The sequence below is a fragment of the Pelodiscus sinensis genome, chromosome 8 (assembly GCF_052426305.1).
Source record: "Pelodiscus sinensis isolate ZL-2025 chromosome 8, ASM5242630v1, whole genome shotgun sequence".
NCBI classification, from domain to species: Eukaryota; Metazoa; Chordata; order Testudines; family Trionychidae; genus Pelodiscus; species Pelodiscus sinensis.
The window spans coordinates 60,956,667-60,972,366 of record NC_143059.1 but is presented as its reverse complement, the minus strand read 5'-3'; the positions used below and the strand labels follow the sequence as shown (position 1 = coordinate 60,972,366).

At 40.7% G+C, this 15,700-nt stretch overlaps 1 protein-coding gene across 1 annotated transcript in view; it reads right to left on the bottom strand.

The window, feature by feature from the left end:
* Positions 1-12,502, bottom strand: part of GFRA1 (GDNF family receptor alpha 1) — a 233,665-nt gene extending 221,163 nt beyond the window's left edge. Inside the window, exons 1-4 of the mRNA XM_006121312.3 lie at positions 11,795-12,502; positions 11,297-11,547; positions 10,018-10,320; positions 8,645-8,728 (exon numbers count right to left, since the gene is read on the bottom strand). Of these exons, the coding sequence (XP_006121374.1) occupies positions 8,645-8,728; positions 10,018-10,320; positions 11,297-11,336 (427 nt within the window). The 5' untranslated portion in view covers positions 11,337-11,547; positions 11,795-12,502. The remainder of the gene's footprint in view (positions 1-8,644; positions 8,729-10,017; positions 10,321-11,296; positions 11,548-11,794) is intronic.
* Between the last annotated feature and the right edge of the window lie 3,198 nt (positions 12,503-15,700).

Here is a 15,700-nt window from a genome sequence, read left to right as displayed (position 1 = left end):
TACCACACCAGGAGATGGTTGCCTGGGTGGTGTGGTACGTTCTGAATCAGAGGCTGGATGAGCTTTTTTCTCAAGTTGCAACATTTTTAATTGGAGCTCCCTGGGTTTTCCTTGTCCTGGATGTTAATTTCTTACAGTGCAGGCACTGAGCAATGGAGTGTGCCTCACCTAAACAGCACTGTGAGTGCCCATCTGATATAAAAATTGGACAGCCTGCAGGATATACATCTCTTAAAGTCAGGCATGTCCCAGTAAGAAAAAAAGACTTCAGGTGGCTGCTGAAAAGCAGCACCAAAGTACACTAACAGAAAAAAAAAATCATTTTTTAAACTACAAGTAAAACTAGTAAGAATAGTAACTAACACAACTAACAACAACTATCTGTCTAATTCTAACTGAAAGAGGAGGGAGACTGCTAAACTGCTACTGCTGCCAGCTTCAGTCAAGAAGGAACTGAGGGAATGGTTGGCTGCACACACAGAATAGCCATTTCAAATGCCACACACCAGCTATTCCGCATGAGCAACTGTCTGTGGGCACTGCTACCAAAAATCTCTGATTAGAGGCGCAGTGGCACTCAAGCACCTAAGGTAGAGTACTCATAGGGCTCCTCAAAGAACCACCTTTGGCTAGGTTTAGGTCTAGATCCCTGCACAGATACAAAATTTGTATCTGCATCCATATTTGTAAAAATGAGCCATGGATATCGGGAGCTATAAAGCAGATATCCACAAATTTGCAGAGTTCAATGAAAAATTTGTATCCTTATCCACATCCATATCTGCCAAAATGAGTCGCAGATATCTGCATCAATATCCATGTCTATAAAGCAAATATCAGTGCATTTTCAGGGCTCTATTTATGTGGCCCTTTCACAATGTTCTCCTTTGCAGCCTCACAAAAGCAGACCCTACAAAATGTTTCTTCGCTGTATACATGAAAATGCTGAGTCCCCTTGCACAAACTGTGTAACGCTGCTGGAGGTTCCCTGCCACTATTAACAGCTTTAACATTACCTACTATGGTGTATTGGATTCATAAAGTTGTTCAGCTGGACTCTTAGGAGTGAGGATATACTTGCCCTAGAAGTCCTGGATGATTAAATAACTGGGCAAGACAGACCTTCTGCTTTTACTGAGCTCAGTGGGAACAGGAGGAGACCCTATGTTGGCCAGTCTGCCACTTCAGAAGACTACTTAATTCCCTTGTTGGGGTCAGATTCAGCTTGTGGAAATACACAAAACAGGAAATTCAAATAGCTTCAGAGAGCCAGAAATCACCAGTGTGATTCCCTTTTGTATATGGTCCTGATTATAAAAAAGGAAAACTAGAATTCAGCAACTCGTATTTATTCACCCTTGATACCTTACAGTTTCACTGGAAACAAACCTTGTCTCTGCAAAGCAAGTCTGCCAACAGAAATATCAATGGACATGAACAGCTGTATATTTTAAGACATTTTTTCTTTGTTAAATGCCACTAAAAGGGATTCCTGCTTTTTTTCCTCCTGTCCAATAAAAAAATTCACAAGACTTCACTGGAGACAAAAGCGTTACCTCAGATTTACATTAGTGTAACAAACATCACACTAGACCAGCAAGTATTACTCTGATTAATACAAACACCTCACACATAAAAATATAATTGTACTTGTATGATCACAATATATAATCATAATTAATAATGCATTCTTACTTTTATGGTGCAAAGAAGCCTTTTGGGTTTTGTGCACATTGGGCCAAAAATTTACAATAGGACACAATCAATTAACAAATTACAATGTACCATGTCTGTTCCCTCTGAAGTAAATTGCAAAACTCTTATTAACCTAATAAGATCTCAACCACTGTATCAAATTGGGTGAAATTAACTCTAATATGAAATGCCTCATCTTTTAAAGTTTAAAAAAGGCAACAATATAAAAGCAACCATAGTTAACTGGTACACCTTAAACTGACAAAAGAAACCAATAAATTTATTAATATTTACCAGACCAACCAATCAACATACTTTTTAAAATATAAGGAGTTTCAAATATTCTTGTAGAGGTCAGAAAGACCACATGACATGGAATAAGAAAAAGTATATTTGGGGAGAGTGGGGTATTTGTGTCCATACAAACATAGAAATGGACCCAGGATTAAAGGCCCAAGGCTATAGAATTTGGGTATGTCATACAATGGTAAGTCACTGGGAAAAGCTGTTAATTCACACACCACAACCCAAAAGGAAAAGCAGCATCATATTGGCTAGGGTGGAGAAACTAACATTTTTTGACAAAAAAAGAAGATACAATGTGGGGCTTATATAAAAGGAAAAGATTGCCTAATGGAGAAAGAGTATAAAATAATAATTACAAGTAAGATTAATCTCCCTTTGATGGATACACTTGACTTACATTGTTCTTCCCGACCTTCCCTCTCCCCCCGCTTCCCCACTTCACTTGTGTAATTTTTTGTAACAGACAGATTAGAATGTTGAAGGGAAGAAAACAGCTATGACCGCAAAAATTTGGGAAAGGCAATGCTAGACTTCCTATACAGTTCACCTGATGGCACTTCCTCTCAGTTCTCCCCTCTCACAGGCAGGGAATTCTCATCATGTAGAGGGAGAAAGGGTATTGTAAATGGGTGAGATATAGAAATCATATGAAACTTTAAACACAAATATTCAATGCACCGGAAAATTCAGATGAAGAACCATTCTACTCCCTTTAACGGGAGCAGGTCTTCTGAGCAAACCACATAGCTACAAACCCTTTTCTACCATGTATCCTACTGCATCTCAGACAACATATGGGAAAAAGAAGATTATGGCTGTTATTGATGTTTGTGTATGTAATGTTGGTCCCAAGATATTAGAGACCAGGTGGGTGAGGAAATCTCTTTTATTGGACCAACTTATGTTGGTGAGACAGAGTAGCTTTGGAACTGCAAAGAGCTCTTCTTTGGGTCAACAAAAGGTATTATGCCTATGTCTATACTATTGCAGACAGTTGACCTAAGGTATGCAACTTAAGTTCCATGAATAGTGTATCTAGAGTCAATGTCCCTTAGGTTGAGTTATTATGAGGTGTTAACAAGGAAAGCTCTCCCATTAACTTATCTTACTCTTCCCATTTGGCATACAGCAACAAAGTCACAACTTGAGAGTGATCTGCGGTCAATTTGGCAGGTCTTCATTAGACCTGCTAAATTGATTACCTGGTGGATAGAGCCTGGATCCCTGTTGTAAGGCAGAGTCTGAGTGTGCCACAGCTAAACAACAGCACGGATTCAAAGGGACCATTCAAGGTGAAGTGGCCTATTAACATCCCTGTAGTACTTTTGTCAGGCCTGAAGAAGAGCTCTGAATAGCTCTTCACTCATCTTGTCTCTTTATTGCTGTTAATGCTCACTGCAGCATTAATTCTTGGGTACATTTCCTGATGGAATTCTGCCAGTTCCTAAGGGAAATGCATTGCAATGTACTTTCGCCTCTCTCATCACTGGCATACAAACCTGGGAATCCTAGCCACACAGTATAGCAAGAAAGAAGCTTCTGAATCTTGTGGGATTGTAGGGAGAATGCCACCTAACTACTGTCTCTTTTTCCATTTCTTCTCTGCTCAGCATTTTCGTCCCTGCTGTGTTTGATTCTCTCTGTTAGCGTAAAGGGGCAAGAGAGCCAGAATCTAACTTACCACTATAAAATAAATACTTAACTATCCTCAAGTTATAGTGTACATGATTAATAGGGTTACTCCAGCACTTACCATTTTTATAAACATATGCTTCTTCGTATATTAGATAACCATCTCTTAGTGAAAATGATTGATTCAAACTTACAACTTACTCAGTGAGTGAATCAAACCTGTAAACTTTATAAGCTATGTTGCTGATAATTCTTGCTGGAGCATAAAAATCCATATATGCAATCTCTAAATTCTGCTTTTATAAACCTGTAAGTTTATGTATAAGATGCAATACTAAATATGGATCTCTCTGTAATGTAGGTTGACACCTACGTAATATCCATGTTACAACTACAGCAATCAGTTACATGGAAAATCAACATTAGAAAAGTATTAATTTTAGGAGTCTTTGAATGTGATTTAATGTCTAGAAACAAGAAGAATGTAACCAGTTCTCCACAAGCCACCAGCAAATTCTCCCTGGACCACAAACGGTTTAAGAACCACTGTTGTAGAATGTGCATCACACTGCAAATATATCCAAAAGTAATGGATAAAGAGAACACACTAATGAGTCTGTAATTAACAATGCAACTCACAAGTGAAATTTAATAGTGTGTATATTGTTACGTCACTTAGAAGACTATGTAAAATAGCAAAACTCCTTTATTTGTCATTATGTGTTCTATTTACACCACGTCACATAAATAGCCCTAGGTGGGTTTTCCCCCCCTGCTTTCTATTGTGAATGATGCAGAGAATAATGCAGTTCAGAAACCAGGTCTTTTCAACCATTTCAATGATATATTGTTCTGCTTTTATTAATTCTAAATATTATAAATTTATGTTTTTATTTCCAGTTGTAAGAAATTGTATAAAATGTCATTTTAAGGGGTGGATTACTCATTGAATACTGGAGGCCAAATTATTCTAGGTTGAAGATAATCTCTGAATTTGAAATAGGTTAAACATTTGAGGCATGTAGGTTTTCATTAGTATCTCAAGTTCTAAAGGTATAAACTAACCTCCCAAAAACGTAGCCAATTGATTTGTTTATGCACTATAGTTGTAATGGAGATAAGTGTCCCAGAAGGTGTTCTCTCTCAAAAGCAGTTATGGTTTAGCTACCCAAAAAAAAAAATAGAGATTTTAATTAATTCATTAGTTATATGCTATTATCTGAAAAAGGAACCCAGGTTTTAGGCTAAACTACAGAGCTGCATCTTAGCTAGGGTGATCACCTTTTCAAAATGCAGAACAACACACATGCAGTTACAATACCCCCACTCCCTGCCATTTTCTTTGTGAGTCCCTATCTCCTGGCCAGCCTGGAAGCCAGAGCCAGGCAATGCTACAAGTTGCCCAGGCAGTTTGTGCCACTGTGCAGTGCTCTGGACCCTTCTAATACTTTTGGCAGTAGGCTGCGGTGCTCAAGACCTGCCCCTGGCCCATGTCCTCACTCCCCAAGGAGCACTGCATACTGCAATTTGAGAGTCCGGGGCTCCCTGCAGCAGCCCAGACTCTCTTACCACTGCCAGGTTCAGGTTCAGACTCCTGGCCTGGCCAGGGGAACCAAGGCCCACCTCAGCCCTGTCCCACTTCCACTCCCACTCCCACTCCCACACACACAAAGAGGCTGGCACTGTTCCTGAGCTTCATGCAGGTGTGGAGCATCACCACAGAGAATCCAGTACAAATGCTGGACAAATCCAGAGCCATTCAACCTGGGACTGGAACTTGAAAATGTATATTTTGGAACCATTCCACCGAGTTGGAGACAGGTGGTCACCCTAATCTTAGTATGCATTTCACAATTAAAATAGAGAAGCTCCAGAACTGGATACAATTACTAAATTGTGAGTCCAGCACCAAGCCTCAGATTCTGCTGCATGGTCACATTGCGACACCAATGGGTAACAAATCTGACATCTGGCTCTACAAGGTTAAATAGTCTTGGTCATAAACTGTGAGGAAAGTCACAGCATGGAGTTAGATTGATGGTGTGGCATAGGATTCCTTTTAAGGAAGTGACTTGTGGGGGGGGGGGGGGTAAAAAGGAGTAGAGATTTGAATTAAAATTAATTTAACTACAACTAATGCTGAGCCCATTTCTCTACTTTACCCTTTTTATTTTTTCAAGAGTACAGACCTTATTTACAGGTTTGTTAGATGTACAAATGCTAAATGTACTTCATTTATTTCTTTATAGACCCATAATGTCTCATTCAGATGGATTATTTAAAAAAAAATCCACAGGGATTTTTTAGTTTTTTACATTAGTGACATTTTTCAGATTTAATATTATTCATACAGTAATTAATCCAAATTTAACACACCCTACTATAAGAAGTTATCCATTTTACTTGAATAGTTTAATGGCTTGACAACACCACGTGATTTAGAGAACACCACTATAGAAAATTTTTTCTACAGAATGGACTAATTAATTTCTGCATTATGTTTATGAGATTGTCAATATTAGAATTAGGGTAGGTGCTTTAAAAAGTCTCACCTTTCATTTCTTAGGTATACATATTCAGGATAAAGTGCGTGAACCATTCATTTTCAGTCAAAGCTTTGTTTATTGTCCATGTATTTTAAAACACAATTATTCTGACTTTCTAAATTATTTCTGATAAGTGACTATCTACCAAGTAAGAGGTGAATAGTAGTTACACACAAAGATGAAGTTATAAAAAGTTAAAAGGGCCAAACTTCTGCCTTCAATTGACACCCACATGAACCTGATGAGGGTGAACAGGAACCTAACTATATTTCTAACAAACACTGACCAGGTCTGGCGTAAGAAGAAATATGAATACCTTGCCTACAGCCAACTCTTCTAATACAGATCAGAAAAACTCAGTCAAGATCTGAGAACCCTATATACATTCTGTTACCCTAGTTAAACACAAACATACAAAAAAGTTATATAAGACTTCAAAGAGGTATAATATACAATATATAATCTGAGCAATACATATATTTGACTCTTTTTCTTTAACCATGTTATAAATATTGGAACTTTTTCCTATGTAAGGAATTGAAATGTAAGAAATTAATCTCCAATTTTGTTTGCCCCCTACTTCTGCAACCCTTACATGCAAGAACTCCCACTGGAGTTAATGGACATTTTAAGAACACAAGGATTCAGATTCAGCCTCTGCACCAGGATGGGGGCTGTTGCAATCATTACAGCTGTTGTAACAGTGTATACAATTTAACTGTTGTTGCGGAGCAGCTGGGCAATCTAGCACTTTTTAAAAAATTACCTTGAAAAAGAAATGGTGCAGTGAAAAATGAAAAAAAAAATTATAAAAAAAAATCCATTCAGATCAAAAGACTTTCAAGTAGACCAAAATTTGATTTTAAGTAGCTTGACCATAAGTTTTAAGAGCAGACCTCGAGTGGCTTGACACCAGAACTCCAAAAATGGAATGGCTTCACATTTCTTCTTATCCCAACTGTCTCTCCTTTTACAAGAGCAATTTTATGGGCCTTGGCCTTAAACCATTCACAAAATTAATTCAGGCTCAATTTTAAAACCTATTTAGGCATCTAAATATGAATGTAGGCACCCAATGGGATTTTCAAAAGTACCTAGTACCTAACATCTTTAGACTCTTAAATGCCTTTATCATTCTGACCCTTAGGCACTTAAGAACCTAAAATCCATTCACTTTCAGGGGGACTTAAGTTAGGAGCCTAAGTACCAATGAAAATTGTACTCATCCTAAATAACCTTCGAAAATGGGGCTTCAAATCTTTTGAAAACTCACCCCAAGTTCATTTGTTTCTTACACGTTTTCTCTTTCAAATTGTGATTAACAAGCACTTTCCTAAACAAGGCAGTTAAAGCAAGATTGACTGTTTACATTGTATAAAATAATATGTCAGCTCATTGAATGTAGTATCGCTATAGAATTGAAGGTACAGGTTGAACCTCTCTAGTTCATGACTCTCTGGTCCAGCAACACCTATGGTCTGTCATGATTTTAGTTAGCGAGGTGACCACTTATCATGAATGTGACCAAGTTTCCCATGATACCATAAAGTTTGTTTACAGCCACCAGTCCTGGCTCTCAATTTTCTGTACTGTTATTCAGCTCTAATTTACCTCTACGTGTCTTCTAAGCAGTGGAAGTGTTGGCAATGCTTCTAGATAATACTGACCTCCCGTGATTCAGAAAATTCTCTGGTGTGCTATCAGTCAGTTCCTGAGAGTGCCAGACTAGAGAGGTTCAACCTGTATTTTATACACACTGCATCCATACAGAACTTTTTTAGATGCCAGCAACAGACAGAAAGAAATCCCTATCCCTGTAACATCTCCCACTTTCTCAAATCCACTGTTCCACTAAATCATATCAGTTTGGAACCAAATTCATTTAAATCTGAAAACAAACAGTACAGTCTGATTGGTACAAGGAAATGATCAAGTACATAGAGATTTTCCCCAAGCACAGCTACTACGAAAGACTCATCCAGTTAGTTCAACAGAAAAAAAAAACAAAAGGAGCAAGAGAGAGAGAGAGAGAGAGAGACTTCTTCTTTAAACACAAAAGAGTATAAAAATAATAAGACATTCCCATCAGCAAACATTTCAGAGATTATCTTCTCAACTCCCTTAATGTCAATGGGAGGTAACTTACATAGCCACATTTCCAACAAGGCATTGTATTATAAATTACAAACACAGGGAATCAGATTGCCACCTACAGGTAAATTAGTCAATTTCTGAAGACAAGTGATAAAGCAAAGAGTAGGGGAAATTACCCTCTTCAATTTTAGTATTCTTCCAAATACTTTGAAGTTACAACCATATATTGACTTTCCCAGATCCAGAAAGCAATCACATTGCTCTGTGGTTACAGAAGAGGATTACTTCATAAACCAAGAAAATTTGCAGACCAAACTTGACAAAAGTAACTTGTAGTCATGTCTCAGTTAAAGAATGTTAAATCTGCTTACCTGATACGATTGGTGCTAGCCTAAATATGTCTGATAATCTGCTGTTAACTGGTTCATAGGGGGAATCTTCAAGCAAGTCATTTCCTAAGGACAACAAAAGATTTGGGATTCTTTTACACATTATTTCAGGGATGAGGCTTTGTTACTTCATATGATGACATTTTTATTTTAAAAACAAGATTGGGTTAAAAAGAAAGCTATAGGGTTACAAGGTACCTCCCAGTTATCTGTTTATGCTATTTTCTCTTCCCAAGCCAGACAATGAATACACTTGAAAGAAAGAAGTGTTTCTTGCCAGTAACTCCCTCCTCTCCACTCCTCCAATGAGGAATGAAGTCACAAATCAGAGGAGGCCATCTGTGACATCACAAGAACTGCCCATCTTGAGGTGCCAGAGGGAGAAAGGAAGTTTGTTACTGACAGCTGCTTTTATGGAAGTTTTTAACAAAAATATTTGGGAAAAAAACTGATTAAGAATGTAGGAAATGTTCAGTAAGAATAGTGTACTTTATTATGAAAGTTGTAGCAAAGAGACATTCATCCATTAAAATATTCTAACTGACATTTTCATTGGCTATTGAATACATAATGTATGGCTTCTGTGGAGCTATATAATGCTGGAAGCACATTTCAGAATGGATATTTGAAACAAACTTGGCCCACAAGAAATGCAGGATGAAACTTCCACAGAATTCAGCAGGCATTTGAGGTCCATCAGCAACACAAAAATCCCAGTGGGTGATGCATATCAATATTGACTATGGACCTAATTCTGTTCCCAGTAGACTCAGGGGGAGACATCACAAGGACTTTAACGGGTATAAAGTCAGCCCTATCATTTAACACTGGCATGCCGTTTCCAACTTTCTCCTGTGCATGCTATGCAAAAGCATCAAATCCTCTTTCAGAGAGCTGTATCCTAGAGGGGTACTCTTGGTAAATACAAAAAAAGGAAAACAGGGCTTTAAAAATATAAACTCTTTCATCTTACACCCAGGAACTAATTAGTTTCCCACCGTGCCTCTGTGAAATGAGAGCTAATTAACAAGTGTTTAAACTCCTTAGTTAGGGCAAAGTCACAAATTATTGTTTCTGGCGCTTTTGCACTTGCTAATGCCCTAATCTTTTGACTCTGGTTTAGAAAGGTCAACCGGGTCCTCCCTTATTGTGGATTGCCCAACAATGGAAGACTGCAGCAGCAGCTGTTGCTGAGTCGGATGAAAGATCCTCAGTTTGCAGCTGAAGAGCACAATGTGAGTTATGAGGTCAGACCCTCCGTCTAGTCTCCCCGGTGGGAGCTAGCTGCTGCTGCGAGGGGCTGAGAACCCACACTGCGTTCGGGGACCGGTATGTTTCTGGGTTTCGCAACGTACCCTGTAAGCTTTGGTACATGCTCCAGTAAATGCGCAGGCAGTTTTTCTCCTTTTTCATGCCCCTCTTGCAGCGGCAGTTGTAAAGGGATTTCTGCTTCAGCGCCTCCATGGCGCTTTTACACTCGTCTTTCGCTTCCAGGCCTGTCGCCCGGCTAAAGTTGCTCTCTTTGCCGGCTACACACTGCCTCAGTGTCCTGTATTTAGTACTACAGCTCTGCTCCTTCAGACACTGATCGCTGGCTCGAACACAGTCAAGGCGGTCTCCTCCTGGCAGCCCGCTCACTTCTGCGGACAAAAGTACATCTAGAGAGAAAGGAACAAACCAACAAAAACTCTTTTTGAGACACTGGGCGCAAAGCCAGCTAAGCACGGAGAAAGCAACCCACCTCCTACACAACGAACGCATCCCTTTCCCAAAGCAGTCTCTAGCTATCTCTCCAGCTGCCTGTGCCAAAGTCACTGGCTTGTACTTAAACGTTGGCGAAGATAAATGAGATTTCAAGGAGATGGCTAACCTTAACTTCTCTTTGCGGGAACTCCACAGCAAAGAGAGTTAATGTGCGCGGTAAAATAATCACTGTTCCTTACATCAGCCTTAATTTAATTAATAGCTCTTCCTATGTTCCACCGATGGGTTAAATATCCGCCCTTGCTTTCCATAAGGGTTTTGCTGTGATTTCAATTACATTCATGAGTATCCCCCACAGCTGAGAAGTCTCCACGCTGACTGATACTCATTTTATTTCAGTCTCTTTTTCAAAGGCTGTTTATTATGTCCCCCCAGTGTTTCTATATTTCTTTACACCTAAGATGATTTTTGCAGAAGGAAAAACCGAACGATATGAGCCCCCATTCTCCTCTCCAACCCAAATAAAAACCTTCCCTTCCTCAAAACACACACACAGTAAATGTGTATTGTTACAATATTTGCAGCCAAGCAGGGAGCCACGTTCAGGTAAGCGATGCAATCAATCATTCTTCTTACTGACGGTCAACCCTCTTCCCCCCGACCCACATTGTTGTTAAGATTAAAAGCGATTATTGAAAACTTTTCCTCTCACTAGACTCCAATTTTAACAACGGGCTCTCCAGGCAATACACAAATATCACAGAGTTGTAATTGTGGTCTGCGCTAATTCAAATCTGTCAAAACTACTGACAACTTCCCCGTTCACTTGAAACAACAAATTAGCGATCATCACACATCGCATCCCACAAATACAACGTCCTGCTCTATGTAGCACTATAAAGAGTGAGAATTTAAACGCCGACAACTTACTCATTAAGGGTAAAACGAAGTACAAGGTAGTAAGAAACATCTTGTTCTCCTCCGATGGTTCACCCAAATGAGCTGGTTTGCCACCCCACAGAGGATCAGCATATAGATATTCCAAAACAACGGCGGTGCATAGACTCTGATTTCAGATCCATTGGATTCCAAGAAGCCCCTCTCTCTGCTCTTCGGCAGCTGCAGCAGCACTAGGCTTATGCGAAGGCTGAGATTTCGCTTAGATTTCAGGTCCCAGCAATCTGAAAACACAAGCACTGAGTTCAATGAGCGAGCGAGACACTCACGCGGTGCGTGAGAGAGAGAGACAGAGAGCAGGAGATTCGGTTGCCTCCTTGGGTGGGCAGCACTTTTTCCCAGGGAGGGACTCGGAAACAGGCAGTTGAGAGGGAAAACAAATCCAGGCGATCTCCCCCCCAGTCCTGCCGCCTGGCTTCCATCAGAGGTTGCTGCTCCAGCCTGAACACAAAATAAAAGCTTTCCACTTACAGAGAAAGTCCCAGCCGCCTCCGGGTCATGGTGTCTGTACAGCGCCTGGCTACCCTGATTGGGAGCCTCTCCGCCCTCTTTTCCTGGAATCTATCTCCTCCCCGAAATCCGCAAGCGGCGGGAAGAGGGGGTCTAGTTGGCGTCTCCCTTGTCCGAGGGGGCGGTGGAGGGGAAGGGGACCCGGCTGCTTAGCCTCCAAGGCTGACCCGCTGGGTCCCGGGGCTTTGGGATGCGCTCACACTGCCCCCCTCTATTGAATAGGGCTGCGCAGGTAGCAGACGGAGTTGCTGCTCACTCACTGCGCTGGGCAGGTGCAGCGGCTCTTCGGCTTCATCAGAGGTGCGAGGCCAACCCGTGCAGCGCCGGGGGGGGGGGGGGGGACTCTCCAGAAAGTTTGTCCGGCTGGGCGGGTTGTTTCTTCCTCCCCAGACGATCAAAGCACCGGCGGGAAGAGCTGCTCCAGCCCTGACCCCAGCGGGACCGCAACCCGCGCTCCCGGGACACGCGGCAAGGTGCCAGCCGGGCGGGGTGCCCCAGGGCTTGGTGGTGAATCGTCCGAGAGAGGGGAACTCCGCGCAGTTTCCGCTCCCAGTCCCCTCCGCCTGACGTGTCCACGGATTGCAACAAGGCGGTGTCGCTCTGCGAACCCCTCTCAGGAGAAGAAACCTCCTTCCCCACCCCCCAGGCTGCCTCCCCCTCCCCCACCCACTTCTCCAAAAGGGGGGAGCGGTGGTTGCGGAAAGGTGCCGCCTCCTCTTGCACTCAGACAAAGCTGCTCCCCCCCCCCCGCTGTCTGAGAAAAACTTTTGGCCGCGACTCGAGCGTGGAGTCCGGGAGCGGCGCGCGCCCTCTTCCCTTCCACAGGCTGGGGAGGCAGCAAAGACCGATGCAGCCAAGAGGACACGCGTGTAAACGAGCGTTTGCTGCGATCTCAGATACATGCTCCCAAGCTGGCCCCTTCGAAAGTTAAAACCTTCTACTTATTTCCCTCGCCGCTGTCCAAGAGGGAAACTCCTTCAGGCAGCCTTAGGGGCTGCCCTAGGCGCGGGGGAAAATGATAAATAAGTTACCAAGTTAAAGCAAGACAGTGGGTTAGTAGGTACCTTATGCCATTCACATAGGAAAGGCACCAACGTTCACATACCCAGTCTTACTTTTTGCAGGCTCTGGTTCAAATGTAGCAGTTGAAAGCATAGGGAGATTCCAGACACTCAGCATGCTCTCTATGAAAGATTTTATTAATATAAAAATGTAACATAAGAATGGCCATAGTGGGTCAGATCAATGGTTCATGTAAATCAGCATCCTATCTTCTGACAGTGGCCAATGCTGGGTCTTCAGTGGGAATTTGCAGAACTAGCAATCCAGTGACCAAAATGCTCCTTGCCCACTCCCCAGGCTGCCTCCACCTCCCCCCCCCCCCCCACCTCTCAGAAAGGGAAGAGCAGTGGTTGCGGAAAGGTGCCTCCTACTTTTGCACTCAGACAAAGCAGCTCCCTCCTGCAGTCTGAGAAAAACTTTGTAGTACAAAGGCTAGTTAGAGGAGCAGAGTGCTTAGGTATGCCTTTCTACATTTCTACTCAGGTAGATATGGAATAGAAGGTCTCCCACCCCTTGTATTCAATGTGCATAGGTTATAGCAAGGTATATAAACAAGTGCCCAGCAGCACTTCCCATGAACTGTAAATTACCAGCAAATTTCATAGATATACAGATATTTGTGTGTACCCAGGCTTTATTAGATGAGTCCATATACACAACCATTTGGACAGAAATTCTAGTGCAGTGTATCAATTTACACTTGGCCCCTGAATAAACAAAGCAAACATATGTCACATATTCATGACAGATGGTTCAAACAGTGAGCTATTTAGTGGATTTCCCACAGTTGTTACTGCATGTACTTCACCAGAAATCCAGCAAAAATAAGAGTAAGATAAAATTCCATTAGCTTCCAGATTTTCCTCAAGTTTTCAGACAGCAAAACCAGATTGAAGCATTTACATTTCTCCACTTTTACAAAAACTCACCATCACCACCAAAAATATTTCCCTATGTATTTTCTGGCGACAAGCTTTCTTTCTTTACAGTGTTTTTGTTGGTTTATTTTTATAAAAAAGTGAGACAAGCTGACCATTTTATAGGATACTTTTTGTCATTAAAACACACTCAGAATCACTGGCATATGTTGTAAAATAGAGAAAATATAACAGACAGAATTATTTTTAAGTCAGAAGTCCCCCTCCCCCTTTTCCCCCAGCACTCTTTATTAAACAGGCAATCAGTATGAAAAGGGAATCTTAATTCCCTAGAAGATCATCCATCCATGCTACTTATTCCACAGATGATTTCGCAGTCTTTGTGAGAGCACAATGCAACTTATTGTTATGTCACAAAGGACTAACATTTCAGGGGAAAGAAGTATATATTATTTCCAGGTGGAAAAAAATCTGTTAATTTCTGCATATTTCCCTCAAGGTGTAGCCATAAAATGATACTGTACGGAAATGATCATAACATGCAATTGTGTAAATATCATCCCATCCTATTTAATTTATAGCAGAATATTGTAAATGCTCTAATTTAGCAATTACATTTGTGATTTTATGTTCAACTATGTACAGTATAATGTTTTTACATTTTTAAACAGTTAATACTTAAAACAGTGGAACAAGCTGGCCTTATGAATGTTTCTGTACAAGTGGGACTGGATACTACGTAGCGATGAGGTTTAGTGTTTTCATTTCCAAATGTGATGTTATCAAAAGGCATAATGTATATGGTGTAGGTGATATAACTATCTTATGACATAGCGTCCACCACTTACGTTGGCATAAATCATTCACCCATCTCTTAAGTTGGCACAAATCAAGACTAACTTTAATGAAGTAGTGCAAATGAGAAGAAAATCACTATAAAGCTGAGCTCCAGATTTTAAAGGTCTTTAGGCTCTTAATTTCCATTGATTTCAATATTTAAGTACCATAAATATCTTTGTGGGTCTCGGTCTAAGTAATTTCACCACATAAGAGGAGCAATGATCCTCCAGAGAATACTTTTCTGGAGTGCTTTGCTACTATTATGAAACTGAGATTTGACAATAATGTTAAAAGTCAGATTAGGATATCAGTGACATGGTTATAAAAGCCTCCAAAACAATTAGAAATGTTTGTGTTCAAAGTTTTATAGATATTCTCTTAGTAGTGTTGTTTTCTTTCATGTCTTTTTGGTGAACACTGAAAAACTACCACCCGGTGAAAGGCAAAAAAGGTTAAAATCACATTACTTGAAACAGATTTAAGTGCCCAACTCTATGTTTTGGGGAGAAAAAAAAGCCAAAACAGAAGTCACAGTGCTATATAAAAGTTTTTCTGAATATCTAACTGCTTCCTTTCACACAGACGTTGTGAGAGGACAGGAAATATGAGGAAAAAATAGTTGCAAACTACAATAATTTCTGCATTCCCACAGAAATGATTACATAGTTTTTGAATTTTTGCTGCACCTAGAGTTTTGGTTTACCCATTGTTGACTTAATTCTGTCTTTAGTAAATCTTTGGTTATCACTTCACTCAACCCCTTAGTTTTAAACTAATTGTCATTTCTTATTAGCAATCAGGCAGTGTAGGTATTACACAACCTTTGTAGGAGAGTACTGTATTTCTTGTATACCTGAAGACACTTGCTCACTGGCATCATGCATCATAAGGCACTCAACGTATGCAGCCCTACGGAAATGAAGTGCCTGTCATATCCTATTAGTATTGTTGAAATATACACTGCAAATCATGTTTTCAAATCACTTTTTTTATTAGTGCTTAGGTACTAGGCTGAATACACTAGACACTGATGTCCCATTATCTACAGAAGAGAAATAGCATGGGCAGTTGAAGCACTAGGCTCTCC